Genomic DNA, 21733 nt, shown 5'->3' with positions numbered 1-21733 from the left:
GCCTGAATGTGCAGTTATTCCTCACCACAAGAGCAGCGGTTTGCACTCAAAATAATGTAGATATAACTAACTCGGAATAAAGTCATTGGTTTAAGGGTGAAGTAGCATTAAAACTTATGCACATCACGCTTTTTATTTTAGCACCATTACGTTTGGACTTGCTTTTTTTCTAAAGAAATAATCCCTGTACATCTTAATAGTGGCTCAGTTAATTCGCTCGGAGGCTCATTCCGCTCAACGTCTCACTGGAGACCGATGCCGCGATTTGTTCGCTGCATCGTGATTTGTATCATTGTCTGTTGCAAACTTGCATCACTTTTTTCATTCCTAACGTAATGGAATTGTGACTTTTTTTACTTACTATAAGGACTTTTTTTATTTCATCCCATGTATTGAAATCCGAAATGTTCCCGGCACCAATAAAAAAAGAATAGGACCACTCCAACTCGTTCCAATAGATGTTGTAAAAGGCGACTAGATGATAGACTTTTAAACTTAGGATTCTTCTTTTTGACGATCGGCTAGCATCCTGTCATTATTTGGGTCTCAATTCTATCATCAAGCCAAAAAGCTGAACGTGGCCTATCAGTCTTTTCGGGACTTGTGGCTCTGTCTACCCCGCAAGGGATATAGACGTGACTGTATGTATGTTAAAAAGAGAGAGATGAGAAGACATATCTCTTGTCAAAGTTCGTGAAATAAGGATGCAGGCCCTGGTGGTAAAGCTGTGGATTACGTCGCACCAACATAGACTCACTATTGCACTCTTGCCGTCGATTATTCGCTTTTTGCTGCATTCGCTTGGTCCCATAAAAAAATATTTATTGCCCATTTCACAGACCGTATTTAACTCTCGAAGAGTTATATAACTGGGTGATATTCAGTACTTTTATACTTCTTTTCGTTCTTTATAAATACTGAAGGTCATATTTTTAAAATATGAAGCTTTGAGCCATCTTAAAACAACCAATTGCCTCTATCTTCATATTTAGGCGTAAACGAAATATAATACGATGTTCATTTACATTTCGAATAAGAAATCCTTTAATATTAAAGTTCTCGTTAGTTCTGTTGCAACAACCAAACTACTTATATGAATATAATTCTATCAAAATGCAATGAAGGCAAACGACAGACTCTCGAATCGGCTGGATTTAAAAAGTTGAACACTACTCGATGTCTACACTGGGAAGTTATATTCTAAGGAAAATGCATTGTAAGAGATAGTATCGGACGGTGCAAAGTGGTTTGCGGCTGAGGGGGGGTTAAGAGTGGGGGGGAGGGTTACGAGAGCTGTCATTTGCAGCGCCTTCAGAGTTGTCGAGTTACACAACTTGTCACCGAGGCTTTATCTAGTCCAAGCGATCTTTTTAACTTACCCGGAGTTAAGCCTACAGCTTGGCTGATTTATAAGCAGGCGGCGCTATATCGGCTGAAAAATACTGGCAATAAAACTGTAAGTGTAAGTTATACTCGCGGACTTTGTGCTCGGAGCTGCAGTATGGTGTAGGGTTAAAGGATGTTTTAAAGGCGCTCAATAATCCTTTTTGGTTAAAAAGGCGGTTGCCTTTAAAGAAAAAAGGGGGTTCTCATTTTGACCTATACATAAGTATGTATGTTTGTCCGCGATTATCTCGCGTTTCGCGTAACCGATTTTAATGCGGTTTTCAGGAAAGTGTTACGCTTGGAGAAGTTTATAAAAAGTTAACCGACTTCAGGAAGGAATGATATTGAATGGAGAAGTTTCTCAATAAGTAAAAATAAAGTTTAAATTCGAGGTATAAACTTATTAATGTCAAAAATTACATTAAGATAAAGTTACTACCGCGTCAAAAGCGCTAGTTTAGAAGAGTATTCTTGTATTAAGATACTAAACTTATTGAGTAAAATCAGACCAAGGACCTTATGACTGAAATGTATGCTGTATTTATACAGTTTAAGCATTACCATATTTTAAGTTCCAGTTTGTCGTGTATAGTCAGTCAGGTCCTGCCTCTTTAATCTCTGTCACAATATCGTAAACATCATAAATCATTCCCATACTATCTATAGCGGTACACGTTACGTTGACGTCGAATAATTTTCGAATTACTAACAAACCTGTGTGAACCCATTATTTCAGATAAGTCTTATATTTGTTGGCATATGGATATTGGATAATCGTACTCATAACGTTAGTCCTGATTGCATCTTCATCCTTAGTTATCAATGTAGAGAATTTATATTGAATATTTATTATGATTTGATAACATTGAATTAATATTTCATAATATTACAGCCCTAACCTAACTTGTATGTTACAAACAAAATAAAAATCTTATGATTTGCCATTAGTGCTCTTCAATCGAGCGATGTGATTTCACACATTATATTAATTTCAAAAATTCAAAGGCCCTACTGAAAACGTAGTGGCACTCCAAATCTTTAAAGACTCCAAGTTTTATTGTATCCGTACCAGTTACCCTATCTTCTCTCGAATGCATGAGAGGCTCGCACCTGTATTACTATGCAGTTCGCTTACCAGAGCTATACGGTGCGACGGTACACAAACTAAATACATATTTACTGCAACGGAATGTTCCTACTGGACAGTTATAGATAGCTTCCGCCTACGACTTGCATTGTCGATTAATCTTCGCTTGTTGGTCGGTTTGCGGTTGTTTGTGCATGTAATGTTTTCTCTGGAACTGAACAATTTTATTTAACTTTTTTGAATGTTTACAAGTCTCGGATGTTCGTTTAAATGAATGTAATTCTTATGTGCAATAAAGGCACAAAAGATAAAACATTACGAATAAATTAACATGTACATGAATTAGGTGATGCGCAATAGGCTGCGACTGACTTCACCAATCTTCTCCAGACAACGTTTCGGAAATTGTGTAAAGTATGAAAATAAAGCTATATTAATACATATGTAATTATATTATATGGTATTAAAGAACACTGCTAATATTTACTAAAATAAGCAAACATTTTATATTTACCAAACGACTATGAATTTCAACTTCCTACGATCTCTCAAGATTGCTGGCTTCCTCAAACACTTACTCTTTTCATATCTTCTTACAATATCAAATGCTTTACACATCTCCCTTTTTAAAGAATTCCACAATCTGGTCCCGAAAACGTCTTCGAGGCTGGTCCATTTCAGTTCTGACTTATGAATTAAGACCAAAGAATACTATCGCAGTAACGACAGGTATTTAAATGCGATTTCATCAAAACGGGAAAATTGTGAATGAGACGTGGTTATATAAGTAAGGTGGGTGGGTGATTTAATTTCCTGTGCACTACTGCACCGCGTTACCCCACTTTCCTGAAAGTATCTTAGAGTTGGCAACACTGGGAGAGCCGTTAACTACGATCTGAGGAAATCCTAATGTAATGGAATTCTGTTATTACGTCTATGTGCAAGGATAGAACGTATAAATGATGTTTCATATTCTCTGAAATAATTTGACGAAGTTTTACCCGAAATTTTCACAAAAGGATTATTTCGTTTTCTGCTAAGTTACATACATAGATTATTTATTTATATCATCCTAAGTTTAAATCTAATTTATTATTAATTTAAACATAAGATGATAATCTTATGTTTAAATTAATATTAAATTAGAAAGAAGGGAATTGTTCAACTTTTAAAGCACATATGATATCTCATATGTGCTTTAAAAGTTGAACAATTCCCAGGATCAGATCGTAACCACCACCACATCATAACATGTCTTTTAAATAATAAAATGAGTATCTAACTAAATTACCGAATAATCACATAACAAGCACACATAACAACATAGTCGACATAGGCCTCCTTTTTTGGTCGAAAGCTTGTTCTATCACGTCCAGACCAATAGCAATCCCAAAAATATCCGTTCTTGGAGCCCGAGCTATTATTTCAAAAGAATGCTATACGTGTAACTAAGTATTTACAAATGTCGGGTAGGAATGGGAACCTGGAGATGATCTTAAGGATTGCATTTGAATAATAATCGTGGAGATTTATTAACGCTCCGAAGGATTAATAGCCTCGGGTTATATGTAGGAGGGTGGGTATTGATAACCCAGATCTCTGGTTTGATTAATCGCACTTCGTACTTTTTGTAACATAGGTTTCCTTGAAGCTTAAAACTGAAATTTTATTACGATTTTTGTGATAAAACGTTGAAATGCGGCAACTTTAAGGAAGTAAGTAAGTACTGCTTTAATAACAAACTTGCACTTTAGAAAATACATAAGGTCTCTATGGTAAACATAGGTAGCAATAGATAAAACTTTTGCGTTACTAGATGACTGACTGACAGACAACATCCAGCAGTAGTTTATTAGGTGTAGAAAGTATAAATTTGGCGTGAATACTGAGAAGTATGCATGCACTAAAAGTGGATTTTGCAAAGTCCTTTTTGTCTCTATAAATATATAAATATTTTAACCATTTAAAATTTCTTACTTATTTATGGAAAGTATTAAAAATACAACTTCAAACGTAAACTGAGTAATTCAAAACAAATTGAAATTCATCTCAGACAACGCAATAAACAAAGAAAAATATAATTTAATTAATTTAACAGCAGTTACAAAGCGTCTCATAACTGCAAACACAATTCTCTTGGAAAAAGTGTACTAATTTTATATCTGCTATGAGGTTAGACTACAAAGAAAGTTGAGAAAAGTTACCGAGTCCTGGACAAGAATTGTAAAATGTTTAGCCCTTTATGTTAATGTCACAGGATTTTTTTATTATTTGAACTCCAAAATTCACAAGGCTCATATCTTCTTCTCTCATCTTTCTTTCTTCCTATCACTTTGGCAAATGCCGTTATAGAGGGATTGTATAACGCCGCAGTGAAGAATTCCCACGGGAAAACCTAATCATATCAACATAACGTAGACTAATTGAAGAAATATAAAGTTCTTAGAGATTATCTGATGGCAATGTAACTCGGTATTTCTAGTTTTTAGAAGAAAAAGGCGACATGAACACGGAGCACATTAGACGGCACAGATCCAATTTATAACGTAACGGCTAACAACAGTCGCGGTAATGAAGACTGATACAACCTGCTGTTTTATAGCTCCTTTATGAACAGCAAGTTAGAATGTTTCACTGTATTTTGAGGCTTCATACAACTATGTGGAGCTTTGTAGACTTTTTTTATAATAGCATATAGTTACATACTAGTTTAATTTATCTTTGGTTTATCTTGTTTGGGAGAGTGTATTATAAACACACAAAATGAATGAAGAAAGCTACTTTCTTCCCTAGAACAAAGTACTGTTCCCGTGATACTAAGAGAGAATGCGTAATGGCATTAAATCCACATATTTTACATGATTTTTGTAATTCTTTGGTGCAATAGGGTTTTAATAAATAAAAAATAAAGAAATGCTAGAAGTATTCCTATTACATACTTTCGAGAGTTAGGCAGTGACAAAATGAAAAAGAGTTTAAGGAAACGGCAATAATAACACCTTCCTCCGAATAGACCTTCAAGAGACCGTCGCGGTAGATACGAGTACTGTCGCAATTTGGGCAGCATGAGGGTTAAGATAGCCTATTGTTGTCAGCCAGGACATTTTGTCCCGGCCCGTCTCGTTAGCTTTAATGGTCATGGCCGTCCTATAATAACGAACCAAAATAAAAAAAATACAGAACTCACTTTATCTCTTATCTTCGTATATTCCGAGTTGCACCTCAGTTGCTCCAAGGAGAGTGTAAAAAATAAAAGGAACCGTGAAGTGGGAAAGACTAAACGAACATACCTTGATCAAATCGGGAACGTCCTGGCGAAATGTCAGCTCAAACTAAAACTGAATCTGAACCGACGAGCTAGCATGAAGAGACTTATGCATCTGGAAAGCGAAAGAAGTATGCAGGAATCGTGGAAATTAGAAAGAAGTAGTCTCTCTATCCCTCGAGAACAGAGGCATTATTTTATGTTTGTACTCGTATGTACTCAGCATCAGAAGCCTAGAGCCAGCCATTCAATATATTTTTATCCACGTTGACAAGTTTTGGGCAGTTTTGAAAGGAGAATACTAAGAATGAGTAATAGCTGAAACACCCAATTTACAAGGTAAGCCGCCGTCTGTAAACGGTGCATAATATTTTCACCGTATGTGGAGCATTTACAAGCTATTTAACGGAAAAAATATTACGACAACAATTAACTGATCATTAAATTCGTGAGTTTAAATATCAAGTTGAGTAAATAATAAACACGTACAAGTTAAAAAAAGCTTGTAGCGTAAAAATATTTGTCTACACATCTGTACTCCTCATATTTTATGGTAACGATTCTCGTACGTTATCACCTCCTCTTTTTAGTGTACAATATTCCGAAAAAAGCCGCCTTAAATTTAAGCCGGGCAATAGCTAGCAGAGTAAGGTCATTTGTTCGTAAGTGAACGGGGTTTTAAATTCCATTTTGTAATTCATTTTTATTGAACACACATACCGCAGTTAATTCTCTCTCGCTCGATTTCCAGAAGGGTCCCTTAGAGGAGATAGCTTATTGAGTTAAGGCCGCCTATTGCGCATCAGCTTTAGTTTCCTGATCATGAAAAGGAAATTTTATCTTTTTTGGTAAGTTTACAAAACACATAACATTTATTTTTAAAATAACGTAAATTACTTAAACTGCTTGCTGATGCTTTTACAATGAGTGTAATTTCGTTAGGAAACTGTTACATTCAGGTAACTGGGTAGGTTACCATGATCCAATATAAGTTTTGCTCTCCTGTTAAATTAGCGGAGGTCTGCCAGACAGGAGTCGCTCCGTGTATAAAACCTGACTTATCCAATCGAGTATTGTCAACATTGACGAACCCCTGGCTCTTCTCAGGAGGTGAGGATGCAACCGGCTCTTACACCTAAAGTATTATGATCGTGTTATTTACTTATATTGAAGCGATTCTTTCGAGATCAATAGGCTTTGATTTTTTATGTTGATGACCAATGGATTAGCAACCAGTAACTATTTCAATCATAAATTCATTTTTAAGCCATACAGCTAAACGTGGCTATCAATCTTTGCGAGACTGTTGGTTGTAACAACCCCGCAAGGATTATGGACGTGATAATATGTATGTATGTTCTTTTTCTAGATATTTAAAAATCTCTGATATATCTGAATAGCAATATTTGGACGTGTTAATGCATATTCATCTGAGTTGTATAATATTTTATGATTTGCGTTAAGGATAAGTTATGAGATATAACAGACAAGTGAACGGTTCTCGTTTTCCCACGCGTGGACTAGACATGTCCTCGTGTTGTGGGTTTAAACCGTGGGTGTTTAACGGAATTCAACATATTCTTGGATTTGTAATATGCCTTTCACATACAGTTGACACGGCAAGCTTTTTGCATGACTGATGAGTGAATTTAAACTCCTTGGCAAATAGACAGAAGTATAGTTATTAAAAAGAAGGTGAGAATAAGTGCCTAACTAAACAAACATACTTTATTGCACTTTATGGAAGACACAAAGAACATAAAATAATATAGACGTAACAAAAGGCCTATCGTAAATGAAATATATTTCCTAAAGGTTTAAAAAATAAAAGGAAAATAAAGGCTGCGCATGCTGAAATATAAAGATAAGCTTTAATATTTAGAAAAGAGTGTCATTCTTTTTTCCCGTTGATAACATGATCATTTCTTTTCTTTTTTGCATAGTTAAAATTCTAATCAATTTGTTCCACTACCACTTATGAACATGGAAAGATAAGACACAGATTTTTTTTAGATTTCTAGACAATGCCCGTAATTAAATCAAATTAGTATTCTAATCACAGAGTGTTATCAATTATCCATTAGGTCTTTGGAACTAGATCTACTGCTTAGTGCTTAAAGCTGCGCCAATGCAGTGGAGAAGCTTAATGCAGTTAAGTCTGCTATTAACCTGAGACTAGCACCGAGACATACAGCCTTAGTGTTAGAAAGCTTTTAGCTGTTCATGTAGTATGAACAGTTTGCCGGAATTCCCACGAGTTCGAATCCCCGGGCTACAGTTAGTGCATATAAATCCAAAGTATGATCTTATCATATTGGAAGTGTGTTTTCGAAATAAAAATTACGGATGTTCGTTGAATTTTTAAAATGGTAAATTTCTTATTAACTAATATTAAAAGAAACAATGCTACGTTGCTTTAATATGAAGGCAGAAATATAAAGGCAGGTTATTTAGGATGGTAAGCCAAAAAAATTAAAACACACTATGTGTTGGTGAGTCGGGCCAACAGACCATCAGGCAACAGAAAATAGAAACAAAATAGCTATGTAAAAAGATGAATGAATGATGAACGAGAAGACAAAATTATATAGTTATAATCAACATAACTTTAGCTATTATTATATAATGGAAGTCAACTAATAATAGAAACAAGTCTATTGTTGGGCCATCGATCACAGATCACGAACATAATATATCATTTTGTCATTGCGTTTGGCATTTCAATCATAGAACCGTGCCTAGCTGCCGACGAACCAAAATTCACGCGCAAATCCGTACGCGAAGTTAGTATTAAACAAAGTTGCGTTTAGGATAATTAGTTTGAATAACTTAGTCCGTCCAGCGGTCGGCTGTAACAAAATATCTGGTGCCAGACATTTTGCCCGATAGTAATATCTAAATTGGGAATTTATTCAAATGTCCAATTTGTAAAGTACTCGTGAGAATTGGTTATTACATAGCGTTAATTGGGGAAAACAGTACGGTTTTTGGTTATTTACTTAATCTTTCGGGGACCTGAAATGGTAATTTTTTATTTTATATTCAGGTTCCTTATCATAAATTTGAATCCTGAAACATTGTTTATGTGATATGGGATTGGAAAATAGACAATGGTTACATTTTCCAGCAGATAATGTATTCAATAGAGTCATGAAAACTTTTCTTAACCTTGACAAAAGAAGATCAGCCAAATTGCTTTTTGGCCAACGGGACTAGCATGAATAAACTGTCGCTGTTCCGTTTCATGTCATAATAAAAAGTGAAACAACAATAGTTTATCGCGGGACAAAAACAGCGTCACACCCGCAGAAGATCAAGTACATACATATGTATAGATCGATATGATTTTAGATAATCTTAACTCAATTGTATATAGCTATTAAAATTTTGTGTTCAATTGCTATGAAACAGATTAGTTTTTTACAGACAACACAAATGTCAATACAATTGTTACACTGTAACCTGATGCCTTAATACCGAATTCTTTACGATTAGTATTGTATGTAGATTAGTTAGGCTTAGTTTCAATGAGTATTAGAAATTTTTAAGATAATCAAAACATGAACATCATTAAAATTTCTTCTTAGTAAATTCTAACAAGACACCTAAATCTCATTTTTATTTTTAAACCACTAAAGTAAAATAGGGAAGCACATAGTGATGTTTCTGTCACGGCTGTGTGTCCCTTTTCCACCAGAAAGAAGACCTTTAGAAACATTAGACACGTCCACGGGAGTTTAGACAACGCGGCAATTATTCAAGTTAAGTGAACCTATGAGTTTCAAGTTTGCGCTCTATTAGGGGCTTCTGTGTTCTGTGCGGTCTAGTTGGCCTGCATCTAGACCGCATCAAGATTTTGTCACTATTTCAATTGCTATTAAAATTTACTGTTCCATTCATCAAATTAATGTTAAATAAGTAGATATTCTAAGGTTCCATTGGAAAGAGTATATTTTGTTAAAAGCGATCTGCCATTCTATTTGACGTCCTAATGTATTAAAGTGATTAAAACTTCATAAAAAATTAAATGAGTGAAATAGTCAGATGTGTATTAAACATTAAAAATAACGAAAATATACGAACAGAATTACCAAATCTACGTAAATCCTAACACGAGCATAACTAAAAAAAATAAACACAGCAACTTACACGAAAACTTGAATATTTCTTCGGCACTTAACGACTTAAACTAAACTCATAACCCAAAGTTACTGCGCAGTCGGTTGAGTTAATTTCCGGAGATAAAAGCTGTATGCATCAAGGCTCAGCAAACTATAACGAGATCTAATTTAGGGGCACTTCAGGCCAGCAGGTTACATCCGGCTACGGTTATAAACACTATTTTGTACCTAAATATCTTATACCAAGTTAATAAATATATGTCTAATACTTAATAATGTCGCAAAAGACGACTGAAAGACACGCTTATAGATTTGGGATTCCTCTTGTAGGCGGTGGGATAGCACTTGTTACTATTTGAATCCAATAGGAAACTTACATTTTCAGGATTAGGTTACGGGTCAGGCTTTTAAAAGTCAGTACCCATGAACATAAAATTGAAGTTAATCTCTTTAATCATAAAATACTATCCTATATCCGCGACCTTATCTCGTGAGGTCTTAAATTGTTATCGGCGTATTAAAGTTTTACAGGCTCCCCTAATCGAGTTTTCATTATTCCGAAGTCATTAAGAAGTCCCGTTTGGTGTGATAGGTCACGGGCTGGTACAAGATTACTCTGATTAGAAATCCGTTAACTGCCCAACACGTTACTTCAATCGATTAGGTTAAGTTAAATCGATTTACGTTGACCTTTTTGGACGTGAAGTTAAAATATGTTTTACAAGCTTTTACAAAAGCTTTTACTTCAGTAAAAACGTGTATTCCTACAGGAATACAGGTTTTCACAAATCCCTCGGGAACTTTAGTTTTTACCGAGATGAAAGGTACTCTTATGTCATCCTCCAGGCGTATAGGTATAACATATTACTTATTTAGGTACATATTTCAAGAAGATGAAATTTGCATTTATAATATTGGTTAGGATTATAAAGCAGTCACACACATGAATGATTTAAAAGATAGAAATAAGATAAACAAAGGTAGAAATAATTTTATGTCGGTCCATTTTTTTAAATAAAATTTATCATTATGTCCACGTCTGTTAATTGCTAAAAAATGTAAGTAATCGACCATTCCTGACGAAACCACGCTCCGCCAGGCAAAAACTGGCCGAACGACATAAATCGTAACTTTTTTACTCAGAACATCGGCAGTTTATAAAGTTAATGACGTCACAGAATCCATAAAGCCTCGTTATCAATTGAGACTGGGAAACTTGTGTAAGCCTCAGATCTTTCGAAGTTCCCGGACTTTTTATCTGATCAGTGCGTTTTGCTGACAGATTATATCGTCTGAAAACGATAGGAATTTGTCCCTTTGTGGTCGGTAAAAATAACTTTATTTATATGGATGGTGGTTTACGGCGTCGTTTCGGATTTAAGATCGGAGCAAGGCTGTTTGCGGTGCTGCTGTAAAACCTACAGTTACTTACTTACAGGCAAATTGAGTAATATAATATTGATATGTCTTCATCTTATAAGATCCGGATTTTAGGAACCTTAATTTTAGCTAGGTTTATAAGTTTTATAGACGGTTTAGTTATAAATGTGATTAAATATAGAAAATTATGCATTAGTGAAATTTAATTCTGAAAAATGAATTAATTTTGTAACTAGCTTTCGCCCAGATCTCTGCCCGCGTGAAACGTACCCTAAATCCTTCTACGTACTCCACGCGTTGACGTAAAAGACAGACAAACAAATAATTTTATAAGTATGGATGTTATAAATCCTAGTTAAATATTGATAGGTTAATAGCAACATTTTAGGCCAAACTCTTTGAATAGGTTCTTTCGAGCGTGTTAATGAAGATCAAATTATTTAAATTATTTTTTTAAGCTATAGATTTGTTCTCAAAGAAATTACGAGGTTCCTTCTGAGAAAAAGTATTTTTTTTTTCCTTTTAGTCTTTTACTAGAACATTGAAGAGAGTTATAAATGTTGATGAAATTAAAGAAGTATGCAGAGATCGGGGCAAGAAGAAAGACGTCGTCTCTGCCCACCCCTGCTGGAAAGAGACAGGATTTTATTTATGTAATATTTATATATGTAGTTCTTTTTAATAAACATCATAAGATGATATTAACCACAATTTGTATGATATTCTTCCGTGTAATATTTCGAAAGCAACACCATATATTCAAACAAAATGTGTGTACATACATATTACACACGGTCCCAAGCTGTTTCTCGTTTTAATTAGCATTTTGGTAGATTTATGAAATTGTAAAGCGGGTGCACAATATATGCATGAGGAGGACAACGATCCCATTGGGACAGTGCCGGTTTAGGTCGGGGCCTCAGTGTCAGCAGAGGTGATTTTATGCTACGTTCAATCCTTCAAAAATGAGGTTTGATTCGAATTCGAGTGTTTGTTTTAAAGAAGTTACATAATTTAATTAGACCACCTAAGAAGCTCTTATGAAGAGTTGAAGATACAATCAGTCAATAGGATATGCTATTTTGATTAAATCTCTTTGGGAGAAAGCACTTTTTGACGTCAAGTATAAGATAAGTTTACAGTTTTCTCTATTAAAGAACTCAATTCAGAAAAAATATTTTCTATAATAAAAAAAAATATAAAAATTGGCTTTCAAATTCTACACACTTAATAATGAGGATTATAAAGACCATTCAGAAAAAGCCCATGAAATTACGTTCCAAAAATACTTAAATATAAAATTCTCTGAATGAGCCCTTAAACAGCCACCCACAATACTTAATTGGCAAATAACCGCTTTCTGAACAGTAATTTAACACGACTCCAATATACCTATACGCGTTCAAGCGCGCCCCCTGATGGCCATAAAGAAAAACTGTACCCCGCCCAAATTCAAGCCACACAAGTTCTAATGACGTCACGCTAATTAGTTTTTTTAATGTCCCCTCTGAGCTCGATTAAGGGGAACCCACTTAACTTTATCGTTTCATATTTTATTTATTTTATTCCTTTGTCATATGGCCTCCTTTAGCTAAACCTGCTTAATGATATTAATTAGGGCGAATAATATAATATATTTTTGAATATTTCACATTTGATACCAAATACCGAAATTTGAGGGTTTCCATGATCGCCTCAATTATATTACGAATTATTAGGTTATCAGCATTTTAAGAACATAAAAGCTACTTTGTGAACCAGATATAGAATTTCCTTCAACAATTTACTCCGTGCAATAAACTCTTAAATGGCAATAATTATGAACAATACGAATAATTGTACAGTTCTCGGATTGAATCTTTGGAATTATTATTTTATTGGAATTTCCTTCCCTAGCAAGTACATCAACAACCTCAACCTACATCATTATAGCCATCACCTATGTTCCCGATTCTCGGAAAACCGATCATGGGTTTAGCCTGTATGTTGATAGGCAAGTCAACTTTTCCTTTTATATACGTAGATAAATCCAAAATACTCCGTAAAAGTCAACAATCTTCATAAATTGGCCACAATTTACTGCTATATAACCATTTCGCAGTTATCTTGTTGAATAGTCGAGAATTCGATGACATAAAAAGCTTTTTTGCGTAATAGCCGTTTTATCGCGCGTGCCTAGTGGAGCCATGTTTAGAGGAATATTGGGCAAATAAGCATTTATATGAATTGAATGTACCTTGCATTTGGTGGAAAATTTTGAGAAAATGTCTTCTATAAAATTGAAGAATAATCTTATAATGTCTCTATGTGATTTTGTTGCAATAGTACTAAAGTATTTTTTCAGTGAAACATATGAAGATATAAATCTCTCAGTCGCTGTATATGCTCTTAGCAAAAAATTAAGAGAGCAAGTCTTATTCTTGAAATAGCGAATAAAGACTTAATGTTTCGGCATCAAAAACCAATGTTAAACAATTAAAAACAATTTTATTTTATCATCTACCTACAGAATTTTAAATAATGTTTTTCTCTGACATGTATATATTTGCTTCCTGGCAAGCGGCGAGGAGTCAAATTTCAAAGAGTTCGCCGTGTCATGACAAAAGGACTTTAATGAAGGCCACGCCTGTTATTTCAGACCTCATTTAGACTTTCGACCTTTGAAGGATTAAATTGAAGGAACGGTTCTCGTCATCCGGAGCCCGTAGTTAAATCGGATCTGATTTAAAATTAACATAAATCTATCTGTAAAAAATTACGTTAAATTCATGAAATTTTATTTTTTTATTAATATCGTGATTATAAAAAAAGCTAACATGCTTTTCAAAGTAATATATTGTGCATCGCCACTGAAGAGCACTAGGAGAAGTTCCCACGGGTACGGGTAAAATGGGTATTTTGGTTTGACGCTTATAATTTTAATCTGGGGGCTTATAGAAGATTTATTCCAGAAAAAAAGAATAACTTATGAAATAAAACTGTTCAGTTCAGAAGTCTCCGTTACAAAACAACAATGCAGTTTTTCCATAAAATATGAGATAAATATATATTTATACCAATAATGTATACAATATTTTATTCTGAAATTGAAAATTTCGAAAGAATCAAACATAGATACGTAGACATAGACATAAAACCTCCAAAAACTCCATACGTTTTAATGATATATGAAAAATTACCCATGCATAGAACTCATTCCGCATAGAGCCGTCAACGTCAGCCTTACAAATAGGCCGGCTAATGGATATGTAAATTCTTTGTAGATACGATATCGTATAGGAGCTAATAAGATAAAAAGGAAACTTAACATGCTTTTAGCGTAATTGGCCATAGATGTATGAGAACATAGATGTAACACATCGCTGGAGGATATCAAATAGTTTTCAACCTAAAAATCACTTTAATTAAAATCATTTTTTTTTTTTTATCACTTATTTTTTTTTTAATTCAGATTCGAACCCAACCCCTTAGAGTAATGAACGTATATGTGTGTCATAACTAAGCTAAGGACTGTTAATGGCAAAATTGAGTGCTCCTATACTTAAGTGCTACCGCCATAAGAGCGTTGCATTAACGAGAACAATTTTAATATGTTTGAATTGTTAATTAATTCTCATTTTTCCTTGGTTCCAGGAGTCGACGACACACACAAGTTCCTTGGGAACGAGACGCACACAGACTACTTCAGACTATTATTAAGAGACGGAAACTACCTCCTGGTCGGTGGCAGGTAAGCAACATTCCTTTATCTGACACACATTTTTCCCCGAAACTTCGCTCTCGTATAAAATCCTAGGGAAAAAGTTGCCGTTGTTTGCCTAAGTATATTCATACAAATATTTTTCATATTAGTGTAGCGTTGAAAGAGTAACAGACAGACTGTTGCATAATTACTGTACTAGTTTACAAAGCAGATATGCGAGCCAAAAGAACTTCAAACTGAGGAATGCCCAAAATCGAATAAAATGGAAAGAAAATCCTCGCAAAGCAACCTCGGGCCTCTACCAAATTACATCACATCTTTATATTTTACGGAGTAAAAGAGCCAGAGTGCTTAATACAAGACTCAAAGCCTTATTTAGTTTAAGTGGTGGAATTGAGATTTAGATGTGGTTGAAAAAGAAGAATCTCAATGTTCCCTTGATTGATTTTTACGTACTGCGCATGAAAAAAAGCAGCCTATAATTGCCTCTCTATCTATCAATAATGATCGTTCTGTGATCATAATTATCATGTTACGATGAATTTATTTAAAAAAAAATCATACAACTTTCGTAAAAAGTAACATTTCATTCACACCGGTTCTGTTACTAATTCAGTACTATACAAAGCTACTACGTATTTGTTTTTCAACTCCACTTGAGTTCGTTGAGAAGTTAGGGTACCCAAAACCACAGACTCAAGCGGTAAGATCGTGCTATATCTACCACGACCACAGGCTGGTAACCCCAATGCAACTCCATCCATCCTTGTCTAGCAACAGGATATTCAGATAGCGCTCTCTCGTTTGCATTTATAAAGATTTTTGGTTTGTGTTTGTATGGAGGCAAGACTTAAAAACACCCCTCGCGCCCGCCGGCCTACAGTCGCCATTTTATTACGGGCTAGTGAGAATGATTTGTCGATAGTTTTTATCGACATTTCTTAAGTTCCGATGTTTTCATATTTTCCTTTTGTCGTTCTTTCACATTTTGATATTGAAGTTGTCTATTGTGGGTTGGTAACTCTTAGAATGAATAGTCAACACAGTTTTTATATAAAACTTAGCACATTTTGGAAAGTTACGTGCACAATGAAATAAATTAATAAAACTTCTTTTAAAAAAAAAACTACTTTTCGCACACATATAAAAAAAATACAGCTTTATCAATAATCATTATTTTTTAACATATCTGCGGTTTGGTTTGCATATAAATTGTAGCATGCGTTTGTTCTGTGTACAAACATTTTGTATGCAATTGATTTGCAAAATTCTGACAAAACCTTCTCGGACTTCTATCGTGTAGAGTAACAAGTAAACGTATAAACTTTTTCATTACAATATTAGCAAGATATCGATACCTGAACTATGTAACTCGGCACGGCCCTATAAACCGTGCGGCACGCGACATGTCGCTCGTTTCGTCTGAACACTGCTCAGTTTGCTTTGCCAATATCATTCTTTGTTCGTCGTAAATATTACTGTACTACATTCTGAAGTTTGTAGGCGCACAGTCATTGTTCTTTATTACACAATACTCGTGGTTAATGTAACTAAAATATTTATGTGGACGTGTGAATGGAACTGAAACGTCTGAATCCTTACGGTTTAGGGTGCAATTTGGCATGCGAACAACGATAAAGATAACTAACTCCTTTAACTCTTTATTGATTGCTTGTATCTGTCATCCTATTAACTTTATTTATAAAATCGTTACATGAAAGTACAAAAAAAAAGAAGGCCACGCTGGTTGACTAAATGATACTGTATATAGATAAGGTTCATAATGACAGTTTAACAACACCCATTCCGTAAAAGAATCATCCCGAGCATATATAATCCATTTCTATACCTAACTCGAAAATATTTCATAGAAATATCTCCACGTCAACAAATTCAAACACCCTTTCATCTTTTCACATCCTGAAATGACCAAATACCAGGATACGTTGCATTTGCACAATAATCCCTACACAAAATTTGCGTGGTGTAATTTGAAATATTCATTCGTGTACGACAAAGTTTGCATTTCTTTTCAAATCACATTTACATGACAATGGTCAGGTTTGCGATGGAATTCACATTTCGCCTATTGCTGGTATATTAAAGGGAGTAAATGGTATACTTAACCTTAATTTTTCGACCGGTGGGGCTTTTAATCTTATGACATCCATGTTTATGATCCACCTGTCCATCACAGAGGTGACTAAGGGATAATGAATTTTCACCTAATGCCAATTATATAACTTAACTAACTGATAAGTTAACCGATGCTCTTACTGTCAAGAAAAAGATCGTGAGGAAACCTGCATCGAATATGATTCAATATGGGGTTGTGAGTTGTGATGCCAAGGTGGTGGAGATCAGACCTGTCCGACCTCAACTCAACCTTGAGCCAATACAGCTAATAATGCAATTTGGAAATATTTTATTACCTGCAATACCAATTGGCTAAGAAAACCTTTTCTAACCTTTATATTTTTCTTAAAGAATAAGCTCATATCAAACCGATCCTTTACTTATTTAGGTGTTTAAGAAAGTTTACTTAGCCAATTGTCAAAGCTTACGATAAGAGGAAAATATAAAAACAAAATCCGCCATACTCCTCGCTTCCTCTCATCACGGGAACCCTGCCGATTCCGGGAAACCATATTCGGGCCGCGTCTCATGTAATGTTATTCCGTGGGTGTGAGCCTCTTTTGTGCCCTTTTAACGAAATTAACGTTGTTTCGGCGCGCCCGTACGAAGACTAAGGCATCAAAGTGTATCGGCAGTCGACTTTAGTTGGTACTAAATGGGCACTAGTGAAAATAGAGAATGTGGAGATTATTTGGGGTATATTTAAATTAAACTTTTGAACATGTGTGCTGTTATAGAGTTTTCTAGGTTCGATTTCCCATTACAGATAAGTGGGTTGACGGTAGTACGCTTGTCTGTGACATCGGAGGTCATGAGTTCGAATTTGGCCTGGGTCTTGGATGTCTTTCTATATAAGTATTTATTATAAAATAAAATATCGTTGAGTTAGTATCTCGTAACACAAGTCTCAAACTTACTTCGAGGCTAACTCAATCAATGTAATTTGTCCCCTATACCTATATTTATTAATTTATTTAATCACCCCAAATCTATACTCTTATATACACTTATATGGAAATTCTCCAAACTTTTTTGTTCGATTTACCATTTTCGTTATTTGGACAACGTTACATTATTTAAACACGGGCAGTGCGTGAGGATGATCCGGCCTGGGAGGACCAGATCGTTTCCTGCGTGTAGGATGTGGGCCTATACCTTCTGTGATAACATGAAATGGCCGTAAGGACTCCAGTGCCGGGCACATCCGGCGCACATAGCTTTTTTTAATGGCGTATTAACACGCGGACAGGCAAATTGTGAAGGTTATAAACTTGTTGATAAAAGATGTTCATCTATTTTGTACAGTATGGAGAGGAGAAAAATACGTGTATTTTAATTTACCTTAATAATAAAAAACATGTACGTGGAAGCCGTAACCAATGTTATAATACGAATGGCCTAATTAATATGACCACCTCTCCAGTCACAGAAAATGTACATACTATCATACATGTACGTCTTTATCCGTGTGGTTTCGAACAAGACCACTCCATCTCCTACCCATGGATGTCGTAAAAGGCGACTAAGGGATAGGCTTTTGAACTACGAATGCTTCTTGTAGGCGATGAGTTAGTAACCTGTCACTATTTGAATCTTCTTTTATCGAATTCTATCATTAAGCTAAACGGCTGAACACGCCACAGGCCACCTACCAGTCTTTTTTTCAAGACTGTTGACTCTGTCTACATATACTGATATAGACGTGATTATATATTTATATGCATCCCCTTCTTTAGCGGAGAGAGCCAAGGCTCTGGCTTTCTCCAGCTGCTTCTTGTAGCAGCCCAGAGTTGTATATATACTTGTATGCAACATCAGTACAAGTCTTCAAATCTATACTAATATTATAAAGCTACAGAGTTTGTTTGTTTTTTTGAACGCGCAAATCTCAGGAACCAGTATGGCCATATAACATCACGCTGCAACTATGAAGAGCAAAGAAATAATGGAATATGTGAAAAAAAACGAGGAAAATTATTCATCCTTGAGGGCTTCAATGATGCCCAAAATAACTATTCCACACGGACGAAGTCGCGGGCACAGCTAGTAAATTATGTACCAATTGAAAGGCACAGATTTTTATCGTACCTCCATCGGAAAACATTTCGCGCCAAATGGCCAATTAACGTGAATTCAGCAACGAATCCGGAAAATTCTATTTCCAGGCAGTTTCATCACGCGTGACAACGAGGGGAAATCCCGAATAAACAAATTTATTCTTAATTAATCATATTCACAGAGGCTTGAAACGCAAATCAATTTCAGAGCGAAAACAGTTTAGTTTAACAAAAGTGTAGTTGGTTATATTTTTAACTACATACGTGTATCACGAGTTTATCCCTCACAGGGTAGACAGAGCCAACAGTCTCGATAAGAGTGGAAGGCCACGTTCAGCTGTTTGGCTTAATGATAGAATTGAGATTCAAATAGTGACACTTGAGATTCTTTTTTAGGCAATGGGTTAGCACAACCCATTGCCTAAAAAAGAATCTCAAGTTTGTAAGTCTATCCCTTAGTCGTCTTTTACGACATCCATAGGAAAGACATGGTGGTGGAGAGTGGTTCAATCAATGACAACACGGCACAGAGCCAACAACCTTGAAAAGAGATGATTTATCTGAGATTCAAATAGTGAAAAGTTGTTAGCCCATCGCCTAGAGAAAGATCCATACAAATTTTTAACATTAATTAACTTTGCATAGTTCTTTTTGGACTATTAACCTATCACTTTGTGAACCTCTATTTCATCATTAGGCCATAAAGCTTTAGATAGATAGCTTTTCAAGAGACTGTTGGCTCTGTCAACCCCGTAACTAATCAAGACGTGATTTTATTTATGTATCTTATATCGCGATTGCGCAGACCTTCCTTCTCTTCTTGGAAGACCTTTGTTTTTTAGAATTGAAGTGTAAATAACACTAGAAAAAGATTGGCGAGTAATTGATTTGTTTTCGTTTGATAAAAAGCGAGGAATCAAAGGTATTGTCTGGCTCACATCCGTTTGCGATCGTTCGTTTGATTTCTATTTACGCGTTAATTTCATTTAGTCTGTGCCTTTTGATTTATTTTTCATTTAAATTTATCATTTGTTCTTATGAACAGTGAGAAGTCGTATTAGCTGTGTGTGCAAATTCGAAAACTGAAATATTAATTTGATAGTTATATTCAAACTCAGCTGTGTCCAAAATTAAAACAATATTTCACAGGAGTCGAAAATCAATATAAATAATAAATTCACAAACATATATCACGTCTTTATCCATTGCGAGGAAGACAGACACAACAAAAAGGAAAAAAGGAACTTTATTTTTTCTCCACAACAATACAATTGGTGTCTTAACTATACCATAACTAATATACATAAGTCTGTTGTGGAGAACTGGTGCCTGAACTAGTTATCCGAAGGAACCTGTCATACAGGACACCAAGCCGGGAGGCTTATTCATAATATTCATGTACTCTCTCTGAGGGGACTCAGAGAGAGTACATGAATATTATGAATAAGTACACACTGATACTAATAATCTAAATTAAAATTACCTTTTAGTAGATAACATAACCTAGGTTGTAGAGAAAATTTATATATTGGTGGTGCTTAAAATATCCTCAAATTACTTATTAGGAGTTAGTAAATAGGAGTGTAATAAAAGTAACGACAAAGGTATTCTAAGTAGGTATATTAAAATGGGTGCGTGAGAGTAATTATTGTTGTGACCAGCCCTACGACGGTGTCTTGGGATCGGTAGTGATGGGATCATCACTACCACTGGAACATAGAAAAGTCGATTTTTAAATAATGGGCCGAAGCAGATCTTCTAGGTATGTAAGGCCTTGTAACCAAGATCTGGTAACCATTTTACACATGGGTTTGGTAAGGGGAAATATATTTAGTTTGCGATTTGCCTGCTTGTATAGAAAAGGCCCTAGAAATTGAAAAAATCTTTGGAAGAAAGTGGTGAATTATCCTGTCATTTCGTACATTTTGGTCTGGATCATATGTCATGAGGGAATGCTGTTGGAGAATTGTATGTAGTATATACAGTTATAGCAACTTGGGAATAATTAATAGAAAAATACGATTTATAAAATAAACATATATTGGTTGCTATTTTAACAAAAAACTAACTTAAAATATATTGAATGAAAAAATGTGACAAGAAACAAAAACGCAACGAAATTAATAGAATCCGCGATTTCAAAATGCCGGGCGCTAGATATTCCATTAAGGACAGGACCGTATCTAGGGGCCGGACTCAGCAGAAACTAAAATACAAAATAATTAACAAATATTAAAAATCTTTAAATATTAACAATAGTACAAATTTTATAATACCCGCTACACTACCCCCCTGCTGAGACCGATGCTACGCTAAGGTCGATAGTGCTTGGGAAAGTGTACTCGGCGTCCAGATCTAGTTTGTCTGACTTGTTGAGGTGGTGGTGTAGGCTTCTCTGCTGTCACAGGTGATGGCATCTTAGCTACCAGGGGTGGAGTGATAGCGGTCTTCAAAGCGACATCTGCTTCTCCCTTTTGAGCAACGTAAGCTGGTTTCAAACGATTTATAGTTACAGTTGTATTGTGGCCGTGGACTGCAATCCGAAATGTCTTCGTACCGCGTTCCAGCACCTTGTGTGGTCCAGTGTATGGCGGTTCT

At 35.2% G+C, this 21733-nt stretch overlaps 1 protein-coding gene across 1 annotated transcript in view; it reads left to right on the top strand.

Moving 5' to 3' along the window:
• The window catches only part of LOC106132572 (semaphorin-1A), a 298048-nt gene that overhangs the window by 238795 nt on the left and 37520 nt on the right, over positions 1 to 21733 (top strand). Inside the window, exon 2 of the mRNA XM_060949553.1 lies at positions 14873 to 14969. Coding sequence (XP_060805536.1) covers positions 14873 to 14969 — 97 coding nt within the window. The remainder of the gene's footprint in view (positions 1 to 14872; positions 14970 to 21733) is intronic.

This window comes from Amyelois transitella, chromosome 19, assembly GCF_032362555.1.
Source record: "Amyelois transitella isolate CPQ chromosome 19, ilAmyTran1.1, whole genome shotgun sequence".
NCBI classification, from domain to species: Eukaryota; Metazoa; Arthropoda; class Insecta; order Lepidoptera; family Pyralidae; genus Amyelois; species Amyelois transitella.
Note: the sequence above shows the minus strand (reverse complement) of the source record. Positions and strands in the feature narration are given on the sequence as shown.